We start from the raw sequence: 17950 nt of genomic DNA, 5'->3' as shown, positions 1-17950 counted from the left end.
TCTTGCAAAAATAGCAAAAAAAATAATTTATGATAATAGAGCTCATGTCAGTGTATTTTTTAAATTGCAAAAGTAACAAATTAAAAAGTCGATAAACCTAAAATTACCATCTGATAGCCCTCCGATAACCTTATGATTATCGTTTGATATCACTAATTTTGCTATATTTGCAATATGCAAAAGTAGATGTCATAACTATTTTTTATAAATGTTCTGTGATTTGATGTAATTTCTCTCTTTTTTAAAAAAGAAAAAAAAAATCTTTGCAATACAAATATTAAAACAAATACGTGGTTGAAATATTATTTTTGTCTTTGTACTTTTTAAATGTTTCTTTTTAATTCCTCTATTTTAAATAACTTAGGTACAACTAATATATATTAAAATTTCTTATCACATTCACATACGAGTTGAGCAATTGGTGAGTTCTACAAATGTAAGTGTAGCCTTAGACCACATTCAAGTATTTTTCTTGGAAAAATATTAAATTTAGTGTATGAAATTAATACCTATAACTATTTTCTCTCTAAATTATGAAACATAGTTCTAGCATTTCATACTAAAATTATTGTTCTTATTCAACCAATTTCGATAAAAAAGAATTTTTAATTGACTAAAAATGAAACTCATTGAGAGCATAGGTTTTAAGATTAGACAATTAAAAAAAAATACTAGCAATTTTATCTTTCAAACTATAAATTTTGGAGAAATAGTTGAATATAAATTTTGTTATATTTGCGAACTCGTTTGAGTTGTGCAACTACCTCTAAAATTTAATATTTTAACAATTTTTTTTTTACCAATGTAAGCATAGAAGGGATGTATCGTTGATAGAGGTGTATGAACGTGTAGATATAAAATTATTTGAAAAATTGGTTGTGTATGAATAGAATATATTTTGTAAATATTTAAAAAGGAAAGGAAATAAAGAAGGTAAAAGAAGGGTAGGGTGGGGAAAGAAAAATATAGATTGAAAAACAGTTGGATAATGGAAATAAATAAGTAATGAGTAAACGCGTATGAACATGAAGAACGAAGAAGACGAAGAAGAAGAAGAAACAGCAGTTGGACAAATCCAGCCATCACCACTAATAACATAATTTTTATTTTTAGAGCAGACAGACACCATTACTCACTTCTCTACTTTGGTCTCCTCTCCTCTCCTATCCCCATTATCCCCACCTTCTTATATATATTCTTCCTTCCCTTTTTCTTTTCACCTTCTTTCTTCTTTTTCTTTCCAACCCTAAATCTACCTCCATAAAATCCACCGCCATTCATTTTCAAAAAGTAAAAACACTCCATTCTTCCCTCACCGACACCATTCACATTACCCACTTGAAGAAAAAAGAAAAGCTCTGTTTTTATTATCACAATGGGTAACTGCTTATTCGCCGGAGGGGCAGGGGAGATTCAGGGGAAAATCAAAGTAATTACATCTAATGGTGGGATTATGGAGTTGGGTTCTCCGATTACTGTTGGTTGTATCGCCGATGAGTTTCCCGGTTACGGAATATTCAAGAGTCATGATCTTTTTTGGAACCCACTTCCTCACAATGAGGAGCTGCTTCCCGGAAAATCATACTACTTGCTTCCGAGAAACAGGGGAAGAAATAGAGGAGGAGAAGATGGGGTGGAGATGGGGATTATAAGGGCGCGTGAAGGGCACGTACGGTCGAATAGTGTGCCGGAAGCGGCGGCGGCGATGGCGGCGATGGCGCCGTATAGAATGTCGTTTGATTATCAGGGGGTTTTGAGGAGGTCACAAACGGAGGTGTTTTCACGGTATAGTGAGAAGAATGGTGGGGTTTGGAAAGTGAAATTGGTGATTAGTCCAAAGAGACTGGTGGAGATTTTGGAAGAAGAAGGACATACTCAAGAATTGATTGAAAGTGTCAGAACTGTGGCGAAATGTGGAAGCACAAGCACGAGCAGTAGCTTCTCGTCGTCAATGGCGTTTTCCGATCAATGGAGTTTGTCGACGGCCACTGCCAATGCTACTCCAAGTGTTTCTTCCAAAAGTGGTGGCTTGTTGGAGATTTAACAGTAAATAAATTTTTCTAAAGTTGAATAAGTTTATTTCACTTTAGTTTCTTTAGGGTTTTCTCATGATATCTATTTCTTTTGTTTTTTCCTTAAGTGATTATTTAATAGGTGATAGATATAGTGACTTTCATATAGTTGTATTAATATATTACATGTGGGTTTGGCATATCAATTATTTAATAGAGAATATACATATAGGGGCTTTGATATATGTATTTTTATGTTAACATGAACTTGTTTGTAAGATATTAGATATAATGGGTGTTAGGTGTATTAAGTGAGTATTATTAATTATCTAATATGATTCAATTATTGTTCGTAACATGTTTGTGTAATTACAATAAAGTTTTATTTATCGTAATAAGTTTGACCTATGTATCATTCATTTTCTTTGTTGAAAAGATTTACGAACATAGCAAAGTCTCAAATTTATCATTGAATGTTTAACATCGATAGAATATGAATTTTGTTATATTTTGAATAATTGAAAATGCATGTAGTTCATCGTACAACACCAACCCCCTCGTTTACAACCACATCCAAGTTACAAGGTATTCTAGTACAAATTACAACTTAGTATTATTAAGCACCTAACAGATCATTTTGAATTGGTATTGGGATACGAAATACAAGTTACCATATATTGAGCATTTAACGAGCAATTTCAAATCCGCCATAATTGTTTCAACGATATAATTGGAATTCATGCATTTGCTAAAATTACATGTTGACAGGGTTCAATAATTATGCATTACTTTATTGTTTGCACAATTATTGCATCTTCCCTATAAGAATAACATCAGAATTGCAGGTTGATGAAAAGTGGGTGGCATGGCAATAATATTATATCATCAAAATAAATGTGAACAAATCCATGTAGAGAAAAAGAAACCTACTTAGCTACTATGATAAACCAAAAAATAGCATTCCCTCTAATGAGTAAGATTATATAGCCAACCCGAAGCTATTGGTTAAAATATTAATAATATCTCTTAAATGGTAGATCTGAATTGTGAGGCAATTAATGAATAAGAAAACTATTATTTTCAACCAAGCATGTGCTTGTCTCCATTGACCATGAAAACAATAACAAATGAGAAATACTTCCATTTTCACCCACAGCTAAAACAAAAAGGTTCTGAAGTCGAGAAATTTAGCACATCCAAATCATTCTTTAACCAACTTCACACCATATACTCTGTAGTATTAATTCATTATACAAATCAACACATACAAGTGAGAGCGAGCAGCAAACTTGGATGAAAATCATAAAACCATGGACAAAAACACAATGAATGATGGCGGAATCTGCGGAAGAGTGCAGATATTACCTATATCCAGTAGGGGGATAACCTGGTTGTGGATAACCTGGTTGTGGATAACCCGGAGCTGGATAGCCTTGAGACTGAGGTGCATAGGGCTGTCCGTATGCAGGTTGTGGTGGATATCCAACCGAGGGAGGAATTGGCTGATCGATCCGTGACATATATTGAGCAGGAGGCACTGCCATTGCTTGTGTTCCGAACACCCCATCTCTCTTATCCATCTCAATTTTATGTTGAGTCTGCAAATCATCTCAATTAGTTAACCATTTATCGTTTAAATTTTGATACCTGAAGCATCTTTTCACTCCTTACCTGCATACATGCGCAAACCCTGTTGAAAGAAGAGTTGTTAGTAACTTGGTTACAATGGAAGAGAATAATAAGCGGATTTGGAAGTGCGAGCTTACGAGCAATAAACCATATCAGCCAAGCAAGAGAGCAGCTGTGAAGCCTCTTGAATTTCTTCACTTCCTACTATCAAAGCAACGATGGAAAATATGCAAGCTATTTGTTGTAGACAGAACATAAAACCCTGAATGATTTAAGAACACATGAATAAAGGGAACAGGGAATTATAGACAGAAAGTGAGAGACGGAGCTTATAGTACATACGATAATGCAATTATCGCATTGTGTTGTCTGTATGTTGAATTCATCTTGCAACAGAAATCGAGTTGAGGCCACTGAATTCCCAAAGCAGAGGAAAACCTTGAAGATCAAATGAAAATGCATTAAGTTAACTGCAGCAGTGCTGAAAGCAGGAATAAATATGAAAACATGTAACATATGAGTAAAACATAAATATGCTATTCAAAAAGAAATGCATTCACCAGTCTCTGTACAAAAAATACTGAACCCAAGATCAATGAACGCACTTGCACTTGACGTACAGAAATGAAATTTTATTATTAATCATATTCTCTCTGCTTCTGGAGCATAGTAAATTTTATTTTTGGATACAATTTGAGTCAATAATTACAACCAGTTTAGCCACACCTACACACAAGACCAAATCAAATACAAATGGAGTACTCGGTTTTGTTTTCAACTTCTTGTGGGTAACAAACATAACTGGAAAATCGTAAGATTTATGGCAGAAAAACATTCAAAGAATCAAAAGAAGGAATTACATAAATAACTATTACAACTGAAACATTTTTTACCTCTGTGCACAGACAAAATTCAGGGCATTTACTTTCTCCACACCTGCCACTACATGGCATATAGCCTGCACAGCACACATATCTGTGGAAAAACAAAACACAAAAATGACTTGCAAAATCAAAACAATTTCAATTTCTTAGGAAGTCAAAAGACAAAATAAATTACCTTGACATGTCATTGTATAAAGCTCTTTTACGAAGCAAATATGATACACAAGGCCCACTGCAAAAAAATAATAATAATAAATAATTAAGTGACTACATGAAACCAGTTTTTGGTTTTTAAAAAGTAGCTACAACAATCTATTGATGATAAGTCAAGGAAGAAAATAGAAAGTTTGTGATTTCTCACTGATACAAATAATGAAATGAGGGATTACATAATGTAAAAGAAAATAAAAATAGGCACAAACCTTTTTATAAACTAACCTGGAATTGTCTATTCAGCAAATGGTATATGTATTAGATATGTTTAACATTTAAAATAAATAAGTTGAAATGAAAGATGATCCGAAGTACCTCCAAAAGTCACTCGTAAAAGGACTTAAGATAGCAAGGCCATACACTTCATAAGAGGGTGTTTGGGGCAAGAAGTGGAGTTGTGAAGCTTAGGGACTTTTGAACTCATGGGGCTTACGTAAGAACTTAATAAGACATAAAATTGATGTTTTTAGTAGCGGAACCCACAAAATCCTTGGGCTAAACAAGTAGTGGAGTTCACAACTCCATACTTCCTAACTCATTGGCCCAAACACCCCTGAAAATTTTTCAAGAGTTTTGTAGCCTCAAATCCAAAGGAGCATTTATGTTTTCCTCAAGTTTCCTCTTCAATTAAGTCTCTCGAGGAATTTTCTAAAACATTTATATCATTATCAAGGTTCATTCACAAATCCGGCACATTACAGAACACCCCAAACTGTCGACTGTAGTCTTCCTTCCTCTTGCTCAGAAAAAGCTAACTCTAGTTTTTAAAATAAAAGAAGCCCATTCCTTTAGCTCCCAGTCCCAACCCCTCCACCAGAAAGAATTCCAATAAAGATTTACCGAAATTCAGCACACCCTGACTTGCCCATAGAGATTAGAATCTAATATGGTCATAGTGTAACGGAAGGGAAGAGCAAGTCCAAAAGGGGATAGCCCAACCGAGTATCCTCCCGAAGGCTGAGACTAAAACCTTTTGCTATTTTCTAAACTGAAGAAAATTCCTTTTCAGAGCAAAAAAAATAGTTTTTGCTACTTCAAACTAGGGTTGACCCAACCATGCTTTCCTCTCTAAGCTATATGATCTTTTAGTCTTCCAATGAGAAAAAGAAAAAGTCCACATGGGAAACAATAAACATCATCGTTAATCAAGAAGGTGATTTGGTACATAATGCTTCCTGCTAATAATAGGTCCAGTTAAAGATTTTCAGAAGACCAATGAACCACCTTAAAGTTTCCAGCCAAAAACCCAACACTAACTCCCCAAACCAACCAAACTACACAACACAAAGCAACCTTGATTGATCATTGCTACCTTGGGAAAGCCTCCTAATCAAGATGAAATGTGGGGAGAGAAACAAAGAAAATGGATAACACCCTATAGCACCATCAACACCTTAACTATTTACAAAGAAGAATAAAAACCATTATATTTCCTATCAAGGATTCATCTATTCCTAATGGGACTAATCTTTGATTGAAATCATTAAATTCAATTTGCTCAAAAGATGTTGATTTGGACTATTGCCTATTGGCCCTTCTAAACTGCATAACTAACTAATGACACGTAGTTTTTGGTTAGTCTATTGAATCTAATCCCTATTTAGGCATCTGCGTACAGACTATACTCAGGAGCTAGAAACAGAGACAAATCATCGGGGTATGTCGTCAGTCATACAAAACATGGCAATCTCATTTCATTTTACGAAACTCCATCAACCGACGCAAAACAAGCTTAAGTTATTACTCAATTATCAGAAACAGAATAAATTTTCACAACTACGACCAAGTCAACGCAAAAAGAAAACAAGTCAACGCGTCGACATCTGACTAGAGAAATCAAGATCTCGAAAGTGCCAATGCAAGAAACAATCCAACAATCAGAATATGAAGAAGCATTGGACAAGCCAAAACCATCGATCAAAATAGCAAGCAAATAGCTCAAACAAACACAGATAAATGAACTAAGCAAAGAAAGCAGATCCACAAGTAAATTCCAAGCAGAATTAAGAAAATAACACACACACACGCAGAAAAAAAAAGAAAAAAGAAAAAAGAAAAAAAATCCATCGAACTCACCACCACAACGCAAAGCAGCAATCTGCAATAAAACATGAACCCACATCAGAAATTAGAAACTTTCAGGCGATGATCAAGAGAAACATGCAAAAGCAAAGAGAGAGAGAGAGAGAAATGGAAGGTACATGAAGTGTCAGCCTGAATGGTACGCATTAGATCAGTGTGCCAGAGATTACGGTAGTTCTGGCGGAGTTGCATCTTATCAAGGTGTTGCTGCTGCATAGCCATGGCTGCACAACAACCAGAATCTAGAGAGAAGGCAAAACAATGGTGAAAATGAGGTTGAAAATTGTTCAAAGTATAAGAATGAAGGATACAGAAAAAATGTAGAAGATGAAAAGAAAAGAAGGTTTTAGGGCAGAGGGAATTACTTGAAGAAAACAAAGAGAACTCCGAAGAAGGAAAGATGGCCCACCACGCACCCCATTTTCAAATTAAACCATTTTCCTTCCTTTTCTTTTAAATAAACTATTCTTTCTAATAATTCTAATAAAAATTACTTAAATAATTAAATTAACTTAGTTTTTTTAAAATATATAATAAACCATCTAAATATTTTAACATGTAAATATTCAGTTGTGTTTATCATAAAATGACAATGTTGATTGTATATATATATATGTTTTTGAATGAGTAATATATTTATATGACTATTGAAGTAATCGTGTTCATGTAGATATGCAAAAACAATGAAAATGTCAAACCTTTGTAAGTAGAAATTGAATATCACATTGATGATACAACTGTACAAAGACTTCATCAAATTTAAATTTATTTAGAAATAAGATATTGTAATTATATATTTTCAAAAAGTAATGATAAAATCTAGAAACCTTAAGCCGAATAAAAACAATCCCTTGCCTGCAAAACATATATCAATTGGCCAAATTGGGCAACAAAATAATAGAACAATTCAATTTGTAGAAGTGTTTAAATTAAGCCCTTCAAAGTTACAATTAATAGTTAGAAAGCCATGTATATATATATCCTAAAACTCCTTGAAAATGAAATATTTTTCTTTGTTTCTTGCTCTCGTTATTAATTACTCTCATTTTTTAACCTATTTTTTAGGTCAAAAAGATTTTTAGAATTAAGGTAAAAGGAGAAGAGAAGAAAAGAAAAGAAGAATCACATGATATGATTCTTTTCGGATGGCCAACTGGAGAGAAAACTTAAGACGTAAAAATGGTATGATTGGATCCTCGTTTCATAGACATATGATTTCGGTTCTTGAAAACTAAACCTACAAAAATAAATATTGGCTAAGTTACATTACAATATCTATTTTGGTGTGTAACAAAGGAAAATGAACTTTTAAATAAAATAATTTTTGAAAAATTACATTTTTAGTCTCACGTTATATTTAGTCTTTAAGTTTTAAAAATATATCTTAATATTTTTCAAGTGGATAAGAATAGACCTATTCCATGTTCGAATTTTCAAAATTTTAGTTTCGAAAAAGGAAATATTTGGAAGGATTTAAAACCATTATTAGAAAATGTATCTTTATTTTGTGGTTTTCTTTTGACCAATTAAGATTATGAATAGAGTTACTATGTCAATTATAGTCCCGATGAACTAACATTGACGAGATATTTTAGATTTAAATAAGTGCTAACATTACTTTTCTTATGTTTATCATTGCTATTTTACGCTCTAACAAAGTAGAATAAAATTTATTAGAGTAGATATAAGGTAAGGATTTGAACAAAACATATAAAAAAAATGTATGTCAAAGTAAAGTTCATATTGGTTAGCATTACAGTACAAAAATATATTTGAAATTTCTTTAAACACACTCGACAATGAGTCAATGAGAATGAATCAACTTATTATAAATGAGCAAAACCAACCTCAGACCAAAAATTAGTTGGGAATTCAAAACTTACGAGTGGGACAAACCCAATCAAATCATACTAATTGGGAATTGGGACGTTGAATATGATAGTTTCTAGAGCCAAAAATTAAACTTTGCCCTATTTTCCTTTTAACTCATCTTATTTTCAAAAAAAATATTTTAAAAAGTGTCAAAATGCGAACAAAATCTCGTATTGGTTATGGAAAGAAGTGATTGTAGATGTATAAGGAGAAAGTGGTCAGTGAGGATAATTATCTCTATTGGTACGAGGGTTTTGAGATGAAACCAAAAGTAAAGTCATAAGATGGATCTCCAAAGTAGACAATATCATATTGTAGAGATATGTGGATGTTTCTTTTCCTTATAGAAAAGATATACCGTTTTTTTGTGTATTCCTATGAATTATTATTGAAAAGACAGAAAAAACCTTAAGTTCGTAACGAAAAAGAATTAAAATTTGAAGATTTATTATATATTGATTTGTACCGTTTAGTTAAGTGGGTTATTTCCTATATTTGAAGATTTGTTCTAGAAATCAAAATTAATTTATTGTCAACCCTCATAAACAAAAAAACAAGTACAGTTCAAATGCAAATCTTTGAAACAAGGATGTTTAGACATCCGGAATGAAACTAGAATACAATATAGAAAAAATCATGTTTAGATTGAGTATTTTAATACTAAACTCATTTCCATTTCGACCATTTTTAATTAGACCATATTTTCCATTGTTTTCAACTTTACAATCATAAAAATTTGACACGCATTCTAACATTCTCTAATTCCTAAAAATTCTAATTACATCTCAGCTCCCCAAACACCCCCTAACGGTTAACACGTCATGAAAATGACTTTGTAGTTATACTTCTTTCACTTTATAGCCTCTTTTCATAATTCCACCTAAGTCCAAGTAAACTTATCATATTTATATACATTATTGGTCAACTATAAATTGTCAAAATGAGTAGGAAGCAAAATTTAATCAACATAGATATCTATACGTAAGCAAGCACTCAATTCAAATCTCCATACAAAAAATAATAATAATAAAACAACAAATTTTTATTAAGAAGATATATATAATACTAGTATGAGATCTTTACATTGAATTAGAAAGTCCACATCAATGGCATATTCGTTTAGCAACTTCACAAGCTCACATAATCCTTACAATTAATCAAATCAATAGTAAGATACATAGGTGGAGTAAGAATGGGATAGAAATATCCAATTAAGAATAGAATAATTAAATTACAATTCAATACAATCTGTACAACAATTAGCTAGAAACTTATTAGTATTACATTACGAGACAACCTTCATGTTTTGTCTCCAAGGAGGCGATTCCTGGAGCATCGTGGCGTGGTGTGAAATTAAGACCAAACATCTCTTTGGAGGCTTGATCTGGTTCTACGTAGTTAACAAGTTTTGCAACAATGGCTGCGCTCTTTCTTATGTGATCCATATCTTTTGCATCGTTCCACACAAGATGAGCCAATTGCAATCTTCTATTGTTAGAATTCAATCCAATGCCCCATTCTACAAATAGGCTCTCTCTTTGTTTCTTTGACAGTTTCTTCTCCATTTGTTTGCACAACATTTGTCTCTCCCGGTGAAGCGATTTCAAACTGATCAATGGAGGGATCTCATTTTATTCAACAATCATGTCCAACATATTACCAAAACTATAGCATAATGCAGAGAATTTGCAAATACAACAAACTTTAGATCTAACTCTTAAAGTTAGACCCATATTCGTATGAGTTAAAGTCTATGAATGAGAATCTATTGGTGATAAAGTTTATCACCGATAGATTTTGCTATATTTGCAAATCTTTAAAAATATTGCTATAGGTTTCATCATTATTCTTCAAAGTGCAACTCAATGCAATTATCATATATATATCTCATGGATTGTAAGTGTATTTAGCTTACCTCAATGCTTGTGTCAGTGTTTCACCGTTTCTGACAGTAGGATTTCCTCGACAAAATGTGTCTCTAAGAAAGGATAGTCTTCTCAACTCAACCTCCATGTAAATGGAATCAGCTGGATCGCCACCTTGAAATAGAAGGAAAAAGTAGGTCCTATGCACCAATGAGACGTTACAAATATGCCACAGTTCAATGATGTCTTTTTGAAGTCTTCTAAACTCCGAAGGCCATTTTGAAGGACTTATCATGTTGTTATTATGGATTGGATCCACGCCAACATCTTCCACATTCTTCCCAGATTCAATGGAATTTGACTTAGCCTCAAGCACCTAGAATACGAGACAAACATGTTAAAGAAAAATCATTCCTATAGAAAGCATGGAAGTAAGTAAACTGATATCGTCCATATTTTAATGTTAGTGCAAGCAGTCAATGGCTTTTAGTTGTACAGTGGCCCAGTCCCTGAGCAGCATGGACATTATTGTAGCTTATCTAGCGTGTCCATGTTCGACTAGCACCCGTGACTTGTATCTCTCTCATAGAGTAAACATTTAGCATCCATATATTATATTACTAAAATGGAAGCACAGAAGAAAGGAGTACTCACGGCTGCATCAAGAAGATGATTTTCACTGTTAAGATTGGATATCTGCTTTGTTGCATCAAGAAGTTGATTTTCTCTCTCAAAATTGGATAGCCGGTCATGTTCTAGTTCTGTTGCTGAAGTTGTCACATCACTTTTGTCATCTTCGAACACATCAAAATTCTGTTCAATATGCGCATCTTTGGAAGCACTCTTCTGGGAAGTTTGAGAACGAGTTAGTGACGACCTCTCAGACTCAACATCATATTTCAATGTATGAAGATTTAATTGGAAGCTCTCAGGTCTCCCTACGAAGTCTTTTCCAAGCCAAATTGGTGGTGTGCTCAGGAATTCCTTGATATTCTCCGAAGATAAGGTTCTCATAATAGTAGCTTTACAACTTCTACTCCTAGTTAGGTTTAATCGTCCAGTGTTACAGATATCTTTGTCCATATTCCATGGAGAAGGTTTCTCCGGGGATAGGATTACATAGAAAGGACTGAAGTTGTTAGACTTACTATCTTCTTCTGCAGGGGATGATTCTAATTTACATTCTTTACTTTGTCCATTATCAACTACTTTCGAGGTGGTTGTGTTTGCTACAGGTAACGGAGTGGTAGAATTAACGTATCTTTCTGGGCCAGAATTAACATAACTTTCTGGGCTGGAATCTGACATGGTAGAAACTAAGTATCTATTCATACTTGATTCTTCCATCTCAATACATCTAACTTCCTTACAGATGTCCTCAGAGTTCTCATAAGACAGTTCTTCAACTTCGACAAGATTTTGTTGAGTATCAACCAAAGAGGAAACCACCGATGATACTCGTTGAGGGGATTGGCCTTGCAGGAAATCCTTTTCAACTTCGACGAGATGCATAAAATTATCATCGAAACTAATGTTATGTCCACCTAAATACTGAGAAGCGTCAAAAGATCCAGAATCATCACCGATGATTCGAGATTCTGTCATTACGGTTGTCTGAGATGGGCGATTCTCAAAATCCCATGATGACCGCACCCGTAATCTTGAATACTGATCATCCAAATCTGTCTGGAACAGGATGCAAATAACTAAACATTAAGAAAATAAGCTTCGTTTTATTACTGCATGTCAGGAGGGTTTATTCAAAATGTAAAATGTCATACCGCCGATGATATTAGAGGTTTATCATCTTCAACCATTTTAAGCAGATCCTTAACCTGAGATTGTGCATAGTCCCGTTCCAAGGTAAGCTCTCTTAAGTCCTTTTTAAGCTGCATGATGAGACACATAAGGAAAAGCAAAGAAACAATTTACATCAAGTATCACTCTTAATGCCCTCCAACGAAGTAAAGTTAAGAGAAGCATTCTACGGCAGCACATAGCAACCAATAAAAGGGGGAAACAAGTCAAGCCTAACCACATAATTGCAGTATCTTATTATGGCTGAGGAAAGAGTTGGACAACTCTAACCATAAAACATAAATTCATTTTTGTTTCAATATGATTTTGTGGAGTAAGTTTTTCTTATCGTGCAAAAGCCTGTCCCTGAAGAGATAGCAGCAACCACGTATTGAAGATGCAGCAACATGAGAGAGCTATGGTACCAAGTCAGTTTTTACGTATATACTTTTTTGAAGGGAGCCCTATCTATGTTACTTAAACCATAGGGCTGATGTAATTTGGGTGATGATTGTGAACTAGCATGTGATTTTAAACTATCAATATCTGCTATATTGAACCGATTATGAGAAATTACATAATATCAAGTTATTCAGTGTCAAATCATGCAAGAGATGGAAATGGAAAAAAAATTACCTTTTCAATCTGAAGATCTTTTTCTCTAATTAATGCGAAATCAGGTGTTCCAGAAGTTTGCACAGTGCTTTTTAACTCACTTTCCAATCTCGCCAATTCTCTTTGCAATTGTTTTACCAGTGCCTTATCAGACACGACTACATTTACCTGAGCATTAGTAACAACTTCTTTAGCACAACTTGCAAAAAACAGTGTGTTTCTTGATTGCTCAACATGGATTTGAGCAGGGCTCATGGTACAGATGATGGCAGTTCTGGCATTGCCTCCCAAGGAAGATTGCAATATACGAGTCAACTTCGAATCCCTGAAAGGAATGTGTCCATTTCTTCCCTTGCTGCATCCAACAAGGAGTTCTATATGTCAGCAAGAACCAAAATATAAGAAGAACGTAGAAGGAGCTAAAAGAAAGACTGTTTAAATACTATTTGCTCCCCCGACTTACTACATGTCCTATTTTCTTGTGCTTCTAAAACATCCAAATTTTGGCTTTCTGCTTTGAAGAAATACTTAAAAGGAGTTCTATATTGTTATAACTCAGTTAGCCTTCCTCTGACTTGGGAATAAGAAGAATTCTCTGTGCCAACAGGTTTTCACCCATAAAGGGGAATCTAAGAAATAACGTCTATACCGAGGAGGGTTCCCAAACCTCTTGACTGTTGAGTCTAGAAATTTCTTGCTGTGGTGCATACTTCTCTATTTATCAGTCATCATTTCTACTGGATTACGAGCGCTATAGTGGGCAGACCAAAGAGAAGATCGATAACAGAAGGGAAACTGGAAACTGTAGAAGCTAAGTTGGAAATGAAGTGGTGTAGAAGATTGTGGCAATGGAAAGTGATATCGCCATAATGTTAAAAAATATTTGAATAGTAGGTGAAGACATGAGAAATAACAGATCAGAACATATCAGAACCTAGAGAAAGTTTGAAGGAGAGAGGAAAAAAGGTTGAACGAGGAGTCCAAGAATCCAGTGAGGAGGAGACTCCAAAGTACAAGAAGAAGCTGGAGTAACCTCATTTCAATGGGAATTGTATGGGAGAACTTACAAGTGGATTGAATCTTCCAGGTGAATGACATATCCAAATGGTCTAAGATGGAGGCAATTGTGTTGTGTATGGCAATAGAGGCACTCGTGTGCTTCTTTTCTATACCAATGAGGACATCAAGAACCTTTCAATTATTTGACCAAAAAATTGGAAGCGGCAACGGAAAATCAATCATCTTTGATATAAGGATGAAAGCTTCAGTTTATACTCTGAAAACTAAAGAAATAAATGACAAGTTGCTGCCTCCTATAAAATCCAGGGATTAAACAGTTCTAATTTCTTGACTCATATAAAACTAACAATTGGGCAGACCAATTGAGAGAAAATTAGAAACAATTCAGTTATCACATCCACATCAAACCACAGTGGTGAAAAAAGAAAATTATATGCATAACTGATAACACGGAAGTGGAATAGGCAAATTTCACAAAGTACCTGAGCTTACGAATAACAGTCCCAAGAGTAAGCAAACTACGATTTATGTGACAACCTTCTTTCAGACGTGCACCAGCTGATAACGACTGCGATGCGCGCTCACTTCCCGCCAGATCGACAAAATTCTGCATCCAAGAATGATTCCATTTTGTTGATTTTTTCACCAATTAACCAGACCTTTGCCTCTCAATGTAACAAAAGAAGAAAATTCTGTCTATACCACAGTAGCAGTGAGAGAACTCGATTTGTCCTTGCCTAAAAATTCACGAGCCGAGCTCTCAATTGTCTGAAAGGAAGGCATAACCAACAGTATTACTTAAGTGAATATAAAAATTGACAACAAAGAGACCAATATCTATACCAATCTAAGAATCTGATGAGATCTGGAGCTTGCTTCATTCAAAGACGTCTCCCCTATCTGCCTTTGAGCTACAAAAATAAACCAATAACATCATATTCATGGAATATCTGAACAAAACTTGTTCCTGAAAAGGCGAGAAGATTTGAAACTGCCACTACCTTCGCAAAGAGATAAAAGCTGTCTAAAATGATTCCAGTCCCTCAGAGTTTCTTCCGTTAGTTTCTCAACTGTGGTTCCCCTCTATCAAAATAACTTGAAAATCAAAGATCATGAAATGAACGCACTCCGAAAGAGAGTGAGGGAAAGTCAGACATGGTTAGTCACCTCTGGATCATCCAGGAGTCTAAGAGGAGAACTGTCTACGCTAAGGAGGTCCCTCACAGATTCATTATATATCTCTATGGCAGAGAACTTCAAAAAAAACTCCCTCTCCGTATGCTTGACAAATAAAAGAAAAATAAAATTAGACCAGAAATATTATGCTGAACCATTTATTAGCATCATTTGTGCTTACCTTCTTTATGTAGTCATATATATCTTCGATAGTGTACTCCGTAATTCCACTCATGGTGTACGTTTTCCCGCTGCTTGTTTGCCCATAGGCAAAAATAGTTGCTGTACAAACAAAAATACAGTGGGAAAGAAAATAAATATGAGGTTCATGTTAAATAAACAAATGCAAAGAGGGAAAAAAGTGGTTCTGGTTCGTCCATACAGTTAACTCCACTGACAACAGACAGGGCAACTTCCTTGGCGCCTTCCTCATAGACCTTCCTTGTCGAGCAATCGCAACCGAATACCCTGTCTATAGCCGTTCATATAAGAAAAGGGGGGCCAGAGAGAAAAAGAACAGATATGATTAAATATTCAGGATTACAGTGAAAGCAGTGCCGTAACTGCAGCAAAAAGTTGGAGAAAATTTAGGAACTCCCCTATTCCCGGAAATCCTCAATTCGAAAAACTAAAACCCAGAACAGAGAAGTAAAAGAAAAAGTAGATTAAATTTGATGTGTCCTTACAAGTGGCATCGACTCACCAAATGTATATGCAGACGGATACGAGCGTTCAGCCACCGAAAGCGCATTCCTGCATATAACAGTGTTGTCGTTGATGCATTCCCATTCCGAAACGTCATTCCTTGAAATCTCCTTCTCGTTCAAAGGGCGCACACGAACTGATACCAAAATTCTCTCTTCACGCCCAGATGTCTCTTCCATTATTTCTTCCGCACCGACAGCTCCCATTTCTCGCCACCTCCTCTCGGCTACAAAGCCGTAAACCTTCAATAACTAAGAAATTGAGACCATTCACGAAGGGATCTCTTCGTGCAAAGAGACAGCACTCCTCGTCGCCTCTTCCTTCAGCTACCCATAGTACTTTCTGCCGATCGATGGATAACAATTTAGATACTACAATGTATCAAGTGATGTTATGACCAGACACAGCAGTAGGACCGACAGAACCTCACTGCCTCACTGCCTTGCCTCCTCAACGATCTGCACCAACAAACTAATCATGGGTCAGACGGTGAGTGTAAATTCGCATACATTTTTTTCAGCGTTTTCGTCAGAAGCATGAACCTAGATTCTTTGTCTTATTAACTATTAGCAAAAAACGACAGAACATGTGCATACTCAAAGGATCACAAACAACCGGCCATCAATTCATTCTATTATATAAACAATTTGGAGTTTTCTGATAATGGTCCATGTTAACAGACTGTCAAAGACTTCAAGTCTCCCCCATTCATTTTAAATCATTTTCTAAAACTTACAATAATCATAAACGAGCTTTAATCTCAGCTTCGAATATTCTAAAAATCAACTTCAAAGAATGTTTGTGACCTCGCCAAAAATCCCAGGCAGAAGAGACAGTTCCGACTTTGATTTATAAATAATATTAGAAATTAGTTTCTTCTCTTCTGAAAAGTCCACAGTCCATCCCAAATTTATCCCAACTCCAACAGAATTCAAAAACTAAAAAGAAAAGGAAAACGCAACAAATTCTCCACGAAAACAGAAACAACGTTACCACTTACCAGCATATAGGTAAAGAAACAAAATCTTCCTCAAAATTCCCACTAAACCGAATGTGGATCACGAGAACGAAACAAGATCATGCAATGCCGAATACCTAGAGTAACGCCATTGAAAATGAAAAACGAATCGAAAACCGTGAAGTCAAACTTGACCATTTCAGCGTAGAGACAGATACCTCGAAGTGAGTCAGCCAGTCGTGTCTAGTAACCCTCCAATCCACACCGAATTGATCCTCTGTTACAAATCCAAAAACAGAAAATTAGGCGAAACAAGAAGAATCAATGAACAAGTAGAGAAAAGTAAAATCAGTTCAAAAAAAAAAAAAAGAAGAAGAAGGAGAAGAAGAAGCGTAAATTCGAGTGAAACTGAACTGAAAGAAGGTGAAATCTAGAGAAGGAAGATGAGAATCAATTGAGTATGGTAGAAGTGGAAGAGGTACACTGAAAATGAAGTTTGAGAGAGAGTAAGAGGAAGGTGTATCTATGTTCTTCCATTGTTAAATGAGGCATGAAGGTTTGTGGTGGATCTAGAGATATTACAGTGGGGGATCTTTTGTGTTTTGTGAGGTGGAGAAGAGAAGAAGGAATGGTTATGGCGTCGACTTCCGTGGTTAGGTGTTAATACGAAACCTTTTCTCGGCGCCAAAGGGGGTTTCTTCGGTTGATCTTCCTTGTTTTCCTTTTTCTGACGTAAATTTACCACCTCACCCTTCAACCCCCCCTTCTTTAAACTATACTTTTGCTTTCTTTTTTCAAACATTCCTAAAAGTTGATAACAACAATTCAATTCTATGTCCAAAATTCAAAATGAATGATAAAAATTGTGTAATTTTGAGAGATTTAATTCTAAATTTTAAATAAGTTTGTAATATTCTACCTGTAATAAACTATCATTTAAATAGATGTGATACTCTAGTAAAAAAATTCTACTTTTTTTAAAGTTAAAATACACTTTGAATATACCAAAGTTCAAAAATTACATGTTGGTGAATTTGAATTTGGTTTGGTTTCTATATGGTGCAATGATGAAAATTCACTCTCACACCTTTGAACAACAAAATTGGACATAGAGTGACAAAA

At 34.8% G+C, this 17950-nt stretch overlaps 3 protein-coding genes across 7 annotated transcripts; 1 reads left to right on the top strand and 2 right to left on the bottom strand.

Annotated features, from left to right (window-relative positions):
• Positions 1-968: 968 nt before the first annotated feature.
• LOC101218947 lies at positions 969-2368 on the top strand. The gene has a single exon (XM_004146510.3). The coding sequence runs from the start codon at positions 1376-1378 to the stop codon at positions 2042-2044; it is 669 nt and encodes a 222-aa protein (XP_004146558.1). The 5' UTR covers positions 969-1375; the 3' UTR covers positions 2045-2368.
• A 699-nt stretch (positions 2369-3067) lies between these two features.
• On the bottom strand, positions 3068-7190 carry LOC101209140. The gene is made up of 8 exons (XM_011654873.2): positions 6940-7190; positions 6815-6836; positions 4701-4757; positions 4535-4616; positions 3984-4079; positions 3779-3903; positions 3684-3702; positions 3068-3610 (listed from the first exon to the last, which is right to left on the bottom strand). The coding sequence occupies exons 1-8, from the start codon at positions 7040-7042 to the stop codon at positions 3374-3376; spliced, it is 741 nt and encodes a 246-aa protein (XP_011653175.1). The 5' UTR covers positions 7043-7190; the 3' UTR covers positions 3068-3373.
• A 2523-nt stretch (positions 7191-9713) lies between these two features.
• Positions 9714-17494, bottom strand: LOC101218717 (kinesin-like protein KIN-7F). Of its 5 annotated transcripts, none has more exons than XM_031884268.1 (16): positions 17243-17494; positions 17047-17105; positions 16871-16965; positions 15869-16341; positions 15548-15637; positions 15347-15447; positions 15157-15270; positions 14991-15072; positions 14833-14900; positions 14692-14757; positions 14472-14596; positions 12991-13324; positions 12339-12446; positions 11212-12243; positions 10608-10933; positions 9714-10300 (listed from the first exon to the last, which is right to left on the bottom strand). In XM_031884268.1, exons 4-16 carry the CDS (start codon positions 16074-16076, stop codon positions 9973-9975), a joined length of 2982 nt encoding a protein of 993 aa, XP_031740128.1. In that variant the 5' UTR covers positions 16077-16341; positions 16871-16965; positions 17047-17105; positions 17243-17494; the 3' UTR covers positions 9714-9972. The 5 variants fall into 5 exon arrangements, with proteins under 5 accessions (XP_031740128.1, XP_011653170.1, XP_011653174.1 ...); XM_011654868.2 differs by having other exon boundaries at positions 15869-16328; XM_011654872.2 differs by having other exon boundaries at positions 15869-16328; positions 17311-17494.
• Between the last annotated feature and the right edge of the window lie 456 nt (positions 17495-17950).

This window comes from Cucumis sativus, chromosome 4 (genome assembly GCF_000004075.3).
Source record: "Cucumis sativus cultivar 9930 chromosome 4, Cucumber_9930_V3, whole genome shotgun sequence".
In the NCBI taxonomy this organism is placed as follows: Eukaryota; Viridiplantae; Streptophyta; class Magnoliopsida; order Cucurbitales; family Cucurbitaceae; genus Cucumis; species Cucumis sativus.
This window is presented reverse-complemented; position numbering and strand designations above follow the sequence as displayed.

What these genes read in the sequence shown, in the direction of transcription:
- LOC101218947 (XM_004146510.3), top strand. Translation starts at nt 1,376, where the DNA reads ATGGGTAACTGCTTATTCGCCGGAGGGGCAGGGGAGATTCAGGGGAAA.
- LOC101209140 (XM_011654873.2), bottom strand. Translation starts at nt 7,042, where the DNA reads ATGGCTATGCAGCAGCAACACCTTGATAAGATGCAACTCCGCCAGAAC. An exon ending in CATTCAGGCTGACACTTCAT is followed by an intron (nt 6,837 to 6,939) that starts GTACCTTCCATT and finishes GTTTTATTGCAG; the next exon opens with ATTGCTGCTTTGCGTTGTGG. An exon ending in TGCTGCTTTGCGTTGTGGTG is followed by an intron (nt 4,758 to 6,814) that starts GTGAGTTCGATG and finishes ATTTTTTTGCAG; the next exon opens with TGGGCCTTGTGTATCATATT.
- LOC101218717 (XM_031884268.1), bottom strand. Translation starts at nt 16,076, where the DNA reads ATGGGAGCTGTCGGTGCGGAAGAAATAATGGAAGAGACATCTGGGCGT. An exon ending in GCTTTTATCTCTTTGCGAAG is followed by an intron (nt 14,901 to 14,990) that starts GTAGTGGCAGTT and finishes TTATTTTTGTAG; the next exon opens with CTCAAAGGCAGATAGGGGAG. An exon ending in GTTCTCTCACTGCTACTGTG is followed by an intron (nt 14,597 to 14,691) that starts GTATAGACAGAA and finishes TCTTGGATGCAG; the next exon opens with AATTTTGTCGATCTGGCGGG.